Here is a 16,325-nt window from a genome sequence, read left to right on the forward strand (position 1 = left end):
AGGGGGAAGGAGAGGCGACTGTGGTTTCAGCTGTTTTGGCATGTTTGAAAATTCCTGGAAACAAATGTAATAAAAACTACTCGTAATACACACACATACATTCGCTTACACGCACACAGTTAAAGTGCTTGGCTTTTTATTAGCTGCGGGTTTGAGGAGAATTCTTTTTGGTTCAGTTTCTGTTTCAGTTGCTGTTTTAAATATTTTTGCGTGCTGGCCTGCACTTAAAGCTCTAATGAAAGAATTGTGGTTTTATTTGGAATTAGTAGCTGGTTTTAATTTGATTTTTTAGTGCTCACTTGAGTATATTTCAAATTTATGCGCATTCCTGGCATTTTGATAGACTGAACAAAACAAAATCAAATGAGCTGCGATTCGTTTTGTAGGCAGTTCGTACAAAATTAATCTCATTGCAAGTGAAATCAAAACCAAACTCTTTTTTTCACTTCAATCTTTAAAGTTTATTTATTATTAAATATTCCTGTCGATTTGCCATTTACATGTGTGTTGCTTACACTTTAATTTACAATACTGTTATCCCCGCTCTACTAAATTCCACAGAAATAGCACACAAATGTATCGAAATTTAAATGGAATTGAGTCGAAAATAGGAGGAACAAGTCTCAATATATTTAACTAATATTATTTGCTTTTCATAACAGTTTTTAAGTTAATATACATATTTTTTTTTCGCTTACATTTTTAAATAAATATTCAATAAATATTTTGTAATAATAATAATTTGGTTTTAAAGTTGTTACAGCAAATTAAATGCTTAAGCTTAATTGATTTATATTTATTCGTGCATATACAATAATAAGTATATATTTATTAATATTATAGAATATTAACTTGTAAATTTTTAATTGCTTTCCAAACAAATAACTCTATATGTATTTGATATATGTTTTTTACGATGTTGGCTATGCTAAATACATAAGTTAAGTAAATGATATGCATTTTATTGTTTTGGTTTCATTTGAATATATTAAGTTTTTATGTTTGGAGGGAGCTGAAGGAAGAAAACCAAAATAATTTTGAAGTTTATTTAGATATTTAACTCGGTTATTTTTAACATATATCTTCTTAAGTTATTTAATTATATTTTTACATACACAGCTAACTGCTCAGCATGTTTTTTTATTTGGTTTTTGTTGAATATATTTTTTTTAACGTTGAGTATATTTCTTACATTTTTCAAAATATAAGCTATTTTTTATTTATATTGAACTCAGCCCGCTCCAAACATTGCCTTGTAAGACGCCTTAAATCTAGTCATGAACTTCGTAATCAATTTGCTTGCTATTAAATATTACTTTGCACACATACAGTCTCACATGGTTTATACAAATTTACAATAGACATGTTGTTAATCTCTTAACGAAATAAAGAAAACCTTTTGCTGTACGTATGTACATGTGCCATATAGTTGTATTTTGTATCTTATTCATATATTCGTATATTACAATTAAGCAATTTAAGCTATACTCATACTTATCTATAGAACTCGACAGCTTAAACATGCACGCGTAGGGATTAGGAAGCCTGGTTGACTTATTCATTAATAGCTATGTATATGATGTGATTCGAGCATCTTCAACATACGATATGATATATATGTTATGTATTCAGCTTTACTTTAGCTTAACCACTTGCCATAAATCAGCAGCTGCATTTTGGCGTTTTGGCATTGGCAAACTCCATGAAGCCAAGCGCCATCATCGCATTGCCAACATTGGCAGCAACATCTCCATATCGAATTCCTCTTCCGGATTCAGCTTAATCACTGTGAGCGCTTCGCGTCTATGTCAAACATGTGTCAGTGTTTGTGGCAACAATGTCAGTTGAGTTTTTCGCAGTTGTCTCGTCAATGTCGCCAACGACGATGACGATGATGACGATGACGATGACGACGACGACGTCATCCCCATCAGCAGCAGCGTCACCACAAGTGGTAGAAGCGGAACCAGGCAGCTCAGCGTCTGTCTGGGACGTTTGGAAAGCTGTGACGCAGCTGACGACGCTCCATACATGCTGTCAATGCTCTCCGCACTAAGACTCAAATCGGCTATTGGCGAGAGCAAGGATGACGAGAAAGAGAGGGATAGAGGGTGTTGGAGAAAAGTGGAAAATGTTAATGTGCTTGGCGGTTTAACTGCGGAAATTGGTTAAGCTCTCGTGCGGTTTTCGTGTATGTTGGGAAGCAGTTCTTCTGATTAGCTGGCCAGTGATTTCCTTAACTGCCAGTTGACAAGATTGACTTCATGCTGAACCAAACACCAAAATTTCCCACCCATCAGTCAAACACCAATAAATCAACAGTCAGTTAAAAGAGTTCAAATAGTTTCTACATTGTATCCGTTCAAATCCCTTATTTATGTATTTCAGTTACTTTTACGAAACAAGTTTCATTCTTCTAAACCTAAACTCAAAATCAAAAATTATTATCAAAGAATAATATAGTTTTAGTAACTTTTTTATAATACAAATGCCTTTAATATTCAAATCTTATCTCTTGAAAATGTGTTAGGCCAATCCTCAAACTTGTTATAAATGTGTCCAAAGCAAATTATACGAACTTTAATATTTGAAATATTTTACTCAGCCGCATACAATACCAAATAGCATTCTATCATTTGCATGTTTAAGCTGCCCGATTTATTACCTAGAAAACCGTCAGTCTATCCTGAAACGTATTGTGTCTAGCCGAAAATACAACTCAGGTTTCCGCACATTTTTCAACTTGGATTCAAATACACAAACAACTCAATTAGGCTATAAAAATAGAATAAGGGGGAAAAAAACTTCTGGCACTTAAGCTGAACTTTATTGCCCATCCTTCAAATGTGAAATTCCTTCTCTTTCTGTTCCTCTTTCTCTTGCTTTCCTCTGAAATTTCGGTCACAAAAGAATTTATTTGATTGTATCCAAGTATTTACAAATCATTAAATTGCCATAAAGCCAAACCGAGCGTGTTTATTGATATACAATTATGCGGGTTCCAAGAACGCAAAACTTTTACCTGCCCCAAAAAGTATGCAACGTTTTTTCATCTTATTTGCACAAGCTTTTCTTATATACGAGAATTTTTATTGGTCTTGTGGCTGGCAAATTAGTGTGAAAATCTGTTAAACAAGCGGTGAAAAACCGCTCAACTCACAATGTCCCTACCTAGGTAATATTTTTTTACGGCCTTCGTCCCTGTCTCAAGTGGCCTGTTAAGCTGTGGGTTGAACTGCGGGAGGGAGAGGGTGTTGGGTCGTCCATAAATGCTTGAAATATGGACCGTAACCCTAATCGGTGCGACGCACACCCAACTGGGGATGAGCACATCGACTTGGCTTACCTTTTCGCTTGCCAGGATTCTCGGTGTCCTCGCCGCTGTGCTCCTGCGCCCTGGATGAATGATACATTTCCGAGCTTTTCGTACGCTTTTTGCCTGTGTTTCGTAAAAAAATTATTGAACTTGCGGTTTAGTTTTGCGGCTTTTAAAAGTATCTTCCAGTTACTTTTACTAATACTAAGTTATTCTTAATGCATATTCAGTTTTGTTGCTTTTAAATTTTCTATTTTCCATTTTCCATTTTACAGTCCCCTTCTTGGCCTTACGGCCAGGTTCACCTGACGATTTCAAACGGATTTGCATGCCAAATGAATTATTTATGCCGTTTCTCCCAGTTCTTCTTTATGATTTCTGTGAGGCAAAGTGAAATATTTGCCGCTCATCTGAAATTTATGCCGAGTGGCTATTAAATCTCGCTTTTCTCGCGCCTTCTCTGAAATCTTTTATAAGTGTTTTGGCTTGACAGTTGAACTGAAGTCACATCTACTCCATTATTGTTCCAATTTTAAAGATTTTCCTTTCCCATTTTTACTTACCTTTATGACGCGCATCGAAGCTTTCCACATAGTTGACGGCATTGGGTGGAATTCCTGTAGTTGGATCTTTGGTTTAGTTTCAGACTTTTTCAATGTCAACTAAGATTCAGCTGGACTTACTGTAAAGCTTAATGGTGCCGTCGGTATCTCCCAGTGAGTTCTTGGCCACACAACGATAGGCCCCAAATTCAGCTTGTGAGAGGGGATTAATGTGCAGTTTCATCGAGCTGCGATATCCGGCTATTTCTGTGACATTTGCTGAGTATTTGCCGCCTGCAAAGATAGTTCCATGTGTTATATAATTCATTAAAATATTAAAATAATTAATATTTAATTGAAATTTTGCATTATTAAATCATTTAAGCCATGTCATGTGCATTGCCACAAAATGTATGCAAAGTCCCCAACAATGTCGCTGACAGCCAGACAGGACTTTAATTTATGCACGAACTCTTGTCACACTCCACATTTGGGGAACTGAGGAAAAATCCCGGGGCCATAGAAGAGGTAGGCTTGCTCTCCTTTTTTGAGCTGCCAATTAAAAAGTGCCCAAAACAAAATGTGAATGAAATTTATTTGCATTTATTAAAAATAATTCAAATGAAACGAATCGCAGTCCCCTCCACTTTGTAGTCCTAAACACGCATGTCCCGGACATTCGAGAAACCGCAGCAGTGTGGCACACAACCATCATTAGGTTTGCCAACCCCATATTGGGGAGAGCAAGAGGGTCACAAATATAATTCACACTCATATTACTAAATCAGCTAATTAAAAACTCTTTTTTACACTCAACGGCCATCAGTTAGCTCTATTTGAGCGATTCCGGGTAAAATCATGGTCGCGATATGGGCAGATGTGGGTTCAGGAAATCTAATGTATTTGTGCTGCGTTCTGAAATGTAAAATTACACTTTCTTCAACAAATAAAAAAATAAAAGACAACTGACAGTAAATAAAAAAACTTTTTTGACACTATAAAAGCTCTAGGAATTAATCTGTTAATGTTGACTGAAATATTTTCAGTAATTCACATTTTAATCAAATTAAATTTTGGTTATTAATTTCCCTTACCTGGTGGCACAATCTCGCCACGCTCACGTGTCCAATAGTTTATGGACTTGGGATAGGCCTCCGATTGACATTCGAGAGTAACTCCCTTACCCTCGACAGCGCCAATCAGTTGATTCTGCACTGTGATCATTGGTGGAACTAAAAAAAAATTTATAAATTAAATTATATTTTAATGGTACATACACGTATTGAAGTTAATATCTCATTAAGGAAAAATTATTTTTTATTTATACTAACAATGCACTACAAGGGTTATCCTCTTGCTCACTGAGGGTGGTACTCCATTTGAAGCTATGCATAAATATGCTCCCATATGTTGACGCTTTACACGAGGTATTACCAGATCGGTACCTTCAATGCTGGGCACTGCAGATAAAAGAAATCAGACTTTAATACTCGTATTCTTCTACAAAATGGGTAGCTCAGGAAAATGCCGAAAACATTTAAATATATTTTCATAAAAATCATTTACAATTTGAATAACTGAGAATTTAAGTTCCTTTTAAAATAATCTACTTATTTTCTAACATTAAATAAAATAATATGATTAATGAACAATTTTAATACTTTTTATACCCGTCCCGTTTTAAAGCTCTCCACCAACAAATCCATTAAACGGATGAAGCAGTTGGCAAAAGTTAACGGTCAGATAAAGCAGAAAGCACCTATGAAATTACCACAGAGTCGTAACTACAAATGTATCTACAAAATGTTTAGCCATGTAATGATAGTTATTACATTCGGCTAAGCTCTTTCATATTGTACAACAAAAAGTTGCATACAAAAGCGAAAAACTTTCAGCGACTTTTATGATGCTGTGCAGCCCTCATTTGGGGATAGGGGTGTCGAGAAGGGGAAAGGGTAAAAACGGATAGCAAGGTCCACGCAAACATCCTGTTTTGATAGCTATAGTCGAACTCGGGTTTTATTATATAAATTGCATAGTTGTTGGTTAAGCCGGCAGTTGCACAGACTTGCAGTCCCGTACGATGATGATGATATGGAATTCTATGGAATGAAGTGCTGGCTAGTTTGCGCTTAATATTGTTACGTATGAAAAGGTTAGCGGCTGGATATATTCGAATAATAAGCAGATTTTTCGTTTATTGATTTGACCAGGTCGGGTCACAGGTCAGCGGCTTTAATACGGGATCCAAATAAGGCCGCATTGCTTATTAGCCAGACTATTTGTGCGGCCATTAAACGTAATAGCCACGAAAAACGTGTAATTTGCTTGAAATGAACAGAAAAGTCGCGCCACGCTAAAATAACATAAAAACTTTACTCTCACCAGGATTTCATTTGAAACAAAGCGAATAACCAAAACGAATAATCAAATTTCAAATAAAAAACTTTTGCTCCACAAAGCAGCCCGCAATTTTAAAACTGGAAACATTCTAAGAAGTGAATCACGAACTTGCACATACCCTATAATATGTATTTAATATTACATTTTTAAACCAAATGGGTTTTAAAATGTCGTTGGATTGATATTCTTACAATTATTAATTTTACTAATTACAAATTTATTTTTTAACTGTGGTTATTTTATAAAATTAGTCTATAGTAATTAATTATGTTTTTAATTATTATATTTTTTCCTTAAGCATTTGTATGCCTTGTAGATTGCTGCTTTAGTTTGTATACAATAAACACATAGACAAACTGAAAATTAAATATCCTTCCTGGGGTGGAAAAAATGCTACCTTAAAAACGTCACGAAGGCAGTGACAACATTAAAATAATCATTAAATATGATAATTTGAGAATTAAATTAAAGTTAATTTCTTAATTATGTTACAAACATAGTGATTTAGTGATTATAACTCTCACACGAATACCGTACTTAATGGAAACACACACAAACACATATATCGCGTTTTAAAAGCATTGCAGGTAATTCAATGACTCCTGGACAACCCTTGCTCGGGGTGGCAGACATTTTAAGCCCCACTGAAAAGGTCATTCTGCCAACTTTTGTACTATTTATGCTGATTTTTGTTTTTGGTTTTGCTTTATATTTTGACCGCTGTGGCTTTTTTTCGTGTTCACAGGTTTGCATTTTTTTTCACGTGCCTTTTTCCAGTCAACCTTTGATTTTGGCCTTTCGTGTGGACTTTGATGGGATTGGACTTGTTTATGTGTTGCAGTGCATGCAACGGGATACACCAAAAGAAATTTATAGTGTTCATTATTTTGAGTAAATTAGGCTTTGGCGATACATAAAACAAGTGATCTATATTGTTATAAAATTGTAAATTTTGATTTAATATATATACTTTTTTAGTAAAAAAAAAAAAAAAAAAAAAAAACAATGTAGATATATATACTCTACTTGTTATGTTCATCGTAGTCCAATAATTCTAAGAGTGTATTCATAAATGAATTCTTGAGTATATAAACAATTGAAAAGTAATAAGTATATTTATTTATTTAAAAATATATTCATTTTAGTATGTAGAGTTTTGAATTAGTTCAGGATTTTATGCATGAGTGTACTCACGACTATATATTCAAAAGTGCAATGAGTGTATTCACAAAATGGGCTATTGGTTACTCGACAGATTTAGCAACATTCTGTTGAAGCTTACAACAAAATTGCCCTAAATCAAAGCTTTAACAAGGTTTCGCAAGCCCTTCAAGGCCAATTAGAAGTGCTGCAACAGCCCCACATAACATATAGTACTAACTAACCACGCGCTAATTCTGTCAGTGCAGCCATCAAACACAAGACTGAGACCGAGACCGAGACTGAGGCAGTGGGGATAATGAAGAAGGAGGAGGAAGGGGTTGCTTCGTTGCCAGCACCAAATCGCCACTCGCAAAAATAGTATGCAGGCAGGTAGAAACAGGTGCTCGTGTGATGGCGACGTACCCGCTGCTCAGCACCTCTGCAGCTGTGCTGCTGTGTGGTGCACTTGTCTGCTGGGCCATAACCCAGTGACTGTTGGCTGTTGGCTGTTAGCTGCTACTGCCGGTCGCTGTCTTTTTGTGTAAAAGTACTCCAAAATTACGGCTGGCAAACCTCATGCAGCAGGCGGCAACAACAGCAAAAAGTACTTACCACACACACACACACACACACACACACACTAACACACACACACACCAACACATAGAGGGAAAGAGAGAGAGAGAGAGACACATTGCATGCATATGGTCATAGTGATATGTAGTGCAAACCCAAAACTGATTCCCAACTGCTGACTTACCCTCCTCGCCGTTGGCCAACTCGATGGGCACTCCACTTTCACGTCGCCATGTAATTGTCGGCTCTGGTGAACCGGTAGCAGCGCATTTGAGCGTCACGTTGCTGCCCTCGCGTACGACCATGTCCGTGCTTGTAGGATAATCTAGGATATCCGGCGGTACTGTTGCACCACCAACAACAACAACAACAACGACACCGACAACCACAACAACAACAGCAGCAGTCGAGGACGCAGCCAGACGTTCATCGTTGTCGTCAACAGATAATGTTTATAGCAAATATATATATTTTTTGTGAACATCACATGAAAAGAGAAAGAGAGAGATGAAAAAACAAATGAGATGGAGATAGTGATATGACCTGCATTGTCACGCAGTTTAAATAATTATTTAAAATTTGTAATGTATAAATAATTTGAATTAATATTTCACTCAGCTGGCAAGCTGATTCATATTTATACTCCATTCATATAACACGAGTAAGTCCCAAATGATATCCTTGCCAGCCAAATGAGTCCTTGTCTGCGCCTTTGTTCGCAAAGACAAACTTTTCATAAAAACAAAATTATATATTACATATATGACCAGGGACACGGCGTTGAATGTGCGCGACCTTAGCGGAAAACCTATAAACCAGAACCAGAACCAGAGAATGTAATAATGGCGTTCAGGTATCAGGGGGAATAAACAATGATGATGAAGGGTGGAAATGTGGGAGCGGGATGTATGCCAAATAGGCGCCTGTTGTTTGTACTATGTATATGTGTATGCATATAATACGCCGCAATTATGTGGTCGGTAAATGACCAAAAAATGTGCTGGTGTTGACAAAGAGCTTGTTATGCCGAGGGAAACGAGACGGGCAGCTCTGTTATATCCAGCTGTGTGCTGAACTCGGCTGACCACTGAACGGTCATTAAGTGGCCAAGGTTAGAACAATGGCGAGGGGAGCATGACCAGACAAGGGATGAACTGGGAAGACTGGGAAGATTTCAACAAAAAAGATAACATTCTCTTATTTATTATACATTTTTTTTTTAAATTTTATCCATGATGAAAGATGTTACAAGTTTAATAAAATGCTTTGAAATTAAAAAGATACTTACTATATCTTGGACTAAAATAATAAGTATATTCATAATGAATTTTACATTTTTTTAGCACTCAAATTTTCTGATATAAGCTCAGGTTTCATGATACAATATCTGTCAAATTTTCCGATTTGGAAATAGCATGTATACAAATTATATAAATAATACATTAAAGGACGGGTAATTTATAAAACTATATTTAGCGAAATAAAAACAATATGTCTGAAATATATTCTCGAATTTTCCTTTTAAATTCAAAAAATAGTAAAAAGCTTAAAAAAATCAAAATTTTCTTAACTCAAATTGCCTTAAAACTACTGGTTCAAATTTAAAGCTGTATATAAACGAATTACAGATACATTCATTAGCTTTTGGAAAATGTAAAGATTTTTAAAATCGCTTTTGGCATTCTAATATGTAAATATATTCTTGATTAATATCAACAACTAGTCAATATAGCCCTGTTTGTCTGTATTGTCTCAGAAAATGTATATAAAATTAATTTTAATTAGACTCAAGAGCTTTCAATTTGAAACATTTAACATTCTCAGATCTTGATACTGTTAAGTTGTCTTATCTATCAATTGCACATGTGCTCTCTGCCATTAAATAAAAATGTTTGTTCTGAAATCTCAAATGTCAAGTGTCTCCTTCGCAATATTTCTATGAAAATCTCACCAGCTTAAATGCCGAATACCTTTTGTATAGGTGCGCGTGTAGTCAGTTCATCTGTATATATGTATAAGTATTTATGAATGCTTGTGTGTGTGTGTGATTATATGTGTGTGTGTGTGTGTGTGTGTGTGGTAAACGGTATTCGAACGGACGAAGCTGCCAACTGAGCGGTCGCTGCCGTTTGTCGTCGGCTGTTTAACTGCACTTGGTCACGAAAATCATCTGCACGAGTCCCTCGCTCCCACCCCTACCGTGTAGAGTCACTAACTTCACTCACCCCCTCTGCAGACCGTCGAGTGTTCGCTGTGTAGCTGTGGTGCTCTGATTATCCACTGCAAATACACACAGTTGATTATACTTTTTCGTGCTTGCCACCAACTCAGAATCGACTGCATGGTGGCTAAAATATTTAGCGCGTTGATTTAGATTTGCCAGCGAAAGGTATTTAGGCAGTAGTAGCAGAGTAGACTAGGTGGAGGAGTGGAGTGGAAAGACCACAAATGGACAACTGGCTAACAACCCAAACGGCCTAGGCCGGACGCATTTCTTACGTCTGCTTTTGCTGTGCCGTTTTAATTCAAAATCAACAATTTCTGCGGTTCACTGGACGGTTAAACACGTTTAAGCAGTCACAATTGATGGCGGGATTGGGCGGGTGCTGGTGCAGTTGCAGTAGCAGAAGCAGAAGCGGGGGCAGAAGGAGGGGGGTATATCAGGGTCGGTCACTCGATTTTTCAGTGGTTCGTTGTGTGCATTAGCCACTGAAATTTCATAAACCACGAAGCGAACTCAATTCCGTTCTCTTGTTGCCCCGATGCGGAAACGTTTTGTTGGCAACGTGGCGGATTTATTTTTATACTTGGCATTTTCATTAATAATAGGGTATATACACTTGTAGATTCATTTGATCTGCGTTAATGACTAAGTTGATTTTCGGATGTATTATAGATATCACAGAATAGATGAGATGACATGAAAAGAGAAATGATAAAAAAGTCCGCAACTGTTATAATATTTAAAATAATAACTAAGAATTACTACATTCTCCAATGCTCTTTAAAATTTTTTCATTAGTATACAAATTTTACTTCTTTGTAAAAATAAATAAATTTCATTTTTTCATTCAAAATTCCGGAATAACACGTAGTTTAATATTATTTATAAATAAAATTGCTTACATATTTTATAGTTTAAAATACAAGGTAAGAACTAACATTAATCTAAAAAGTTTTTCAAATACAAGTTAAAAGCTTACACTGTGTCCAGGACACCCCCTAAAAATTGTATTTATGATATTCCAATTCATACACATTATTTTACTTAGGCTTGATATTTTAATTTATTAAGGCTTAGCTGTAATATTGTTGAAAGTTAAAGTTGTAAATAAATGTTGAAAACAAGAAAAATAAATATTTATGGACAATCTTCGTGAATTTCAAGAACTATGACTAAACACATAATTTGTTGTAATCCATGTTACTGTAGTATATTTTCTGCACATTGCTTAATTGGATAAGAACTGTACTATTTGATCCCTAATATTTACTCGCATCGATTTATGGGAATGAAATGATATTTTGAGTTCTGAAAGCCTATTACAGAGTATTTGCAAGTCGATTACTCTTATTTACGTTCAGGCATACATTTATATTTTATTTTTCACAGTTATTCGTGGGAACCGAATGCGAATACCGGTTCAAACAATGGCTCCGAGCCATGGCAACCAGGCGTATGATTGTTTGGCAAACCAAATGGAAATGGAAAAGTTTTTTATTGCAGCGTCCTGTACGCTTGATGCTTGTCTTCTGGTCACTTACCCACAACGTCCAAATAGCCCATTTGACTTTTCATTGGATCCGTATTTATTTGGCACATGTACCTGCGAATTACAGAGTTGTAGATCAGTAATTAGTTGTATTCGGATAAGTGATATAGCTTACCAGCCCTTATCTGATTCCTTAATGTCCCTGATACGCATTGTCCAGGTCTTGTGCTCCGAGTTGGCAATGCCAATCCGTTGATTCTTGGTTATCACATGGTTCTGTATGGTCAGAATCGTCTGTGTGTCGACTCGCAGCCACGCAACCTGTGTGAGCAAATGGACACCAATGGCGATTAACGATGGGAGTTTAATTAGTGGTTCCCTCTACAATTAGTACATGGGTATATATGACTCATGTGTATGGGATGGGAACTGACAGCTGTTTCTTATTAATAATACTTGTTCCAAATGAATATTCGATATTTAAAGTAAGCTTTTATTAAAAGCACAAACAGTGTCTCATTGCGTTTACATTGCAAATAAAAAATTATGAACTTAATTTATTATTAACTGAATTAATTATTTGTGTTTATTAAGTATCGAAATCCAATTTACATAAATCAGATAAAGCCAAAGAATATTTAAAATATAAACAAGCAAGAGTCAATCATACAATAAAACTGAGAAGTAATTACGAAATAAGTGTTTACACATTTATGTAGTGTAGCAACGTTATATATTAAAATAAAGTCGAGTGTCGGGTGTCGCTTACGTTGTAATTGAAAGGAAAATATCTCCTTAAATATATACAATTTATATTTAATATTTTGTCTGCAGATGCTGTTGGTATTTATGAACACATTTGAGTCATTTGTGAAAATGGGACTCTATATATCCTGAGTATGTGGCTTAAAAAAAAAGTCATTACAAAATCTATTCCAAGAACTATTTTTTACATTTTCACTTATAAGTAACTATGCTAGCTGGCAGCTATGTCACGCACATCCACACACACATACTCATGCTTATGGGCCCAGTAATTGTACAATTACACTGGTAAATTATTATGCGATAAAGCACGCAGTGTGCAAGCTGTGAGAGAAATATATTTGGTGTACTCGTATGTATAATAACCAATTCCCCAGCTCCCCAGATTCCATAACCCTTTGCGGCACTTTGCATGTGTAAATGTGGCTGACTTGGGAAAGCAATTTGGGTGCTCAGCTGAGCTGACATGTTAACACGTGAAGCTATTTAAGTAATTTCAATTTATAAATATATATAAATCTAATCTATAAGTGAAATGTTTGGGTATGGAGTGGGCTAATAAATTATTTATGCAGTGAATTGAATTTAACTTTTGGTTCTGTTGTCAGCATAAAATAAGTAATTACACCCAAGTGCCTGCTCAATTATCTTTGAGCAGAACATCGCTTAATTGTTCATGACAGTGTTATACGATGGAGAGAGACAGAGAGAGAAAGAGAGCGAAAGCGAATGACAGAACAAAGCTTTGCGCTTCAATGGTACTTTACCACTGACTCCCTTCTCTTTCTCTAACTCTCTCTCTCTCTCTCTCTCTCACTCATGCACATACTGGCACACACAGTTACAGAAAACGATGATGAAGCGACGAATTCAACCATCTTTAGTACTTGGCGGCCCCTCGTTTAACACATTCTTATTTTCATTCCCTTTATACTTCTGCTTCTCAGTCATATTTCAATTACTTTTTATGTGATTTTCGCTTTTGTTATTGCTAAGCTCTGCATATTCCCATTTATGTTTTTATTTTCACTTTCATTTCCATTCAATGTTTGCTGCTCTTGTTGTTGCTGTTGTTGTGTTTGTTCTCGTTGTTTTTGGGGTGTCGAGATTTGGTCTTTGAGATTACGAATGCGCCGTCTGGTTCCAGGTAAAATGCTAATGAATATTAATGCGACTGGTTGGGTTCTTGTGGCTGCTTATTGAGTGTGTAATTGAGCCAGGGGCTGAGTGGGGATGTGATGGGATGGGAGGGGTTTATTGGGGTATCTGCGATTAGTTTGGGGATGAGGCCTACCTTATATGGTCCTAGATCCTGCACCACACACGTGAGGAAAGCGTCACGTCCCACTGGCGCTGTCACATTCGCAATTGGATAACTAAATTTTGGATCAGCTATAATAGAGAAGAGTGGTCAAATTATCATATTAATAATATTCTTGAATCAAAGTTAATTGGAATTTAATCGAAAAAATATTGTATCAGCTACAAACTTATTATGTTAGCTCGTATTATTACAATGCCAATTATATTTTCGATTTGTTAACACATTCTATTTTTGTCCCTTTGTGTCTGTTAAGTGGAAATATTGTATTCAAGTATATAAGCTATTAATGTGGATATTATGCATTCGTTTTTTTTTTTTTTTTGTCAAATTACTGTGACAATATTGGGATTTACGTATTTTGTTTATTTGTTTGAACTATAAAATATTTTTTCTGTTATACTTAATTCAGTTTGCTTAAATCAAATGGTAACATTTCATATTTTACAATTCACTACTAGTTTTAGATATATTTTATTCAATAAATTAATGTACACTCAGAAAATAAAAATCAAGTATTCCGGCTTCAAATCAAGTACGATCGATGTCATAATTGCGCCAATCCCGTAAACTCTTGAGTCAAGTACTAAATTCTCATAATGCTTTTAATTAAATCCCAAACTTCTTGATTCTAGACATTTTTTTAAGTACTTTTGGGATGAGTTCAAGAACATTTTGTACTTATTTCAAGAGCGTTTTACACTATATTTAGTCTTTTATATAAATGTTCAATGTTTAAAAGTTAACTTACCAATAACTTCGGCTGGTACATCGATCCTCTGCATATTGCATTTCTGGCACATTAGTATGATAAGCACTGCAACATTTATTGCATACTTCCAGGCGTTAGCCTGCTTGAGTCTTCTAGCATATATTGTGGACATTTCGGGCGATTATCAATCACTTTTTATTTGTTTGTGTTTTTTTTATTTACGGTTTTGGTTTTAATATATCTTTAGCTTATTTCACATGGCCGCTGTAGGAGATCGATGCAATTTCACATGGCCGCTGTAGGAGATCGATGCAATTTAGCTCAACTGTTTTATTTTCTGCTTACTTTTATAACGCAAACTTGAACTTAAATAGAATGCGAAAGTTTGCACAGGAAAATGCCCAGTGAGCAATGAAAACAATCCAAGCCCCTTTTGGGTTCAGTTACTGTGCCTGGTTGTTGATTGTTCCTGCTTCTGGTAATTGGCAGTCATTAGCGCGCCTCAATTGCCATAAACTTATGCAGCTGGTTGTTGTTGTTATTTATGCGTGTAAACAGCGGAAAGTTTAACAAAAGTACTTGAAAACAGATTTGAAACTACGAAACAATGGCAGGCCAGCAAAGCAAACAATAAACCGTCGAAAATACGTTAAATTAAAAAGTTTCAAGTTTAAAGCGCCCATTGGGCCCCGACGTTTTCCCAAGAATCTTACCCTCTAGCCTGTGTCCTGTGTTTCCCGAGGCATACTCGGTATTTCTGCAAAGAGTTTTGCGTGTTCAGACTGTGTAAATTGTATTGGAAAACAGCTGGTAGAAATTAACTAGGACCTGCAACTATCTGGCGAAGGTGTTGCATGTTGCCGTGGGCTGTTGCCTCCGACTGTTGCCTTCTATCTGCCTCCAGTTGTATTGCTCTATGCTCATTTCATTTCATTTTTGCTTTTGCTGTGGCATTTAAACGTTGCACCGGGGCCAAAACTGTTTATGGAACGGAAATGAAATGTTTCGTTTCTGCCTGCCGCATCGTGTGTGTGTGATGGGTGTGTGTGTGATGGGTGTGTGTGTATGTGTGTGTTCGTGTGTGGGCTGCCTTTTTCCTCGTAAATAAAGCTCAAAATCGTGCAGCCCCTTATATGAAGTCGGATGGATATGTCTGCTCAGTTTGAAATAGTTGCAGTCGCCATTTCTATTGCCTACCATTAGGCTGAGTGCATGTGACATGTAAGCTGATAGAATGACTCTGACGCAATGCAGTTGTAATTGGGTTCCTACTTTTCGGGCTCCAAGTTACAGCTTATTTTATAACGCATAAAATTGGAAGAGTTTTCAACTGAATAGTTCGAATGAAATTACTTCAGACGCTCAGCAATATTTAATACCACCCACAGACCTCTGGGTAAAATGAGATTATTCCTAGAAAGACTAAAGCTCATGCAAAGTTTTGATAAATTAAAATGAAACAAAAACCAAATGAATGAAACCAAACAAAAATATTTTGATAATTGAGCAAAGCTCAAGTGATCGTGAATTATTGAAATATTAGATTTTGAATTATAAAAAATCCATCTAACTATTGAACGTGTTTCATCAAATAATTAAATTAACAATTTTTGTAGAACAATTTGTAATAGCATTGTAGACAGACTTGTAAATTAGCCATTAGAAACCTATTCTTATTTTATTTATGTTCATATTGAGACACTCTGTAGCAATTTTGTATAATTTACATTCGCATGACGCACATATACTACAACAATTAGCTTTACAAATAGTACTATCATAGGCGACACACACACATAGAGCCTCCTAGGGCTTCAGTGCACAAATAAGATTT

At 35.9% G+C, this 16,325-nt stretch overlaps 1 protein-coding gene across 1 annotated transcript; it reads right to left on the reverse strand.

The window, feature by feature from the left end:
* Nucleotides 1–1,755: 1,755 nt before the first annotated feature.
* On the reverse strand, nt 1,756–14,663 carry LOC117779944 (limbic system-associated membrane protein). The gene is made up of 12 exons (XM_034616299.1): nt 14,531–14,663; nt 13,753–13,850; nt 11,869–12,014; nt 11,746–11,807; nt 8,165–8,323; nt 5,190–5,318; nt 4,953–5,090; nt 4,000–4,152; nt 3,880–3,933; nt 3,347–3,439; nt 1,915–2,068; nt 1,756–1,863 (listed from the first exon to the last, which is right to left on the reverse strand). The coding sequence occupies exons 1-12, from the start codon at nt 14,661–14,663 to the stop codon at nt 1,809–1,811; spliced, it is 1,374 nt and encodes a 457-aa protein (XP_034472190.1). The 3' UTR covers nt 1,756–1,808.
* Nucleotides 14,664–16,325: the final 1,662 nt, after the last annotated feature.

The sequence above is a fragment of the Drosophila innubila genome, assembly GCF_004354385.1.
Source record: "Drosophila innubila isolate TH190305 chromosome 2L unlocalized genomic scaffold, UK_Dinn_1.0 4_B_2L, whole genome shotgun sequence".
NCBI classification, from domain to species: Eukaryota; Metazoa; Arthropoda; class Insecta; order Diptera; family Drosophilidae; genus Drosophila; species Drosophila innubila.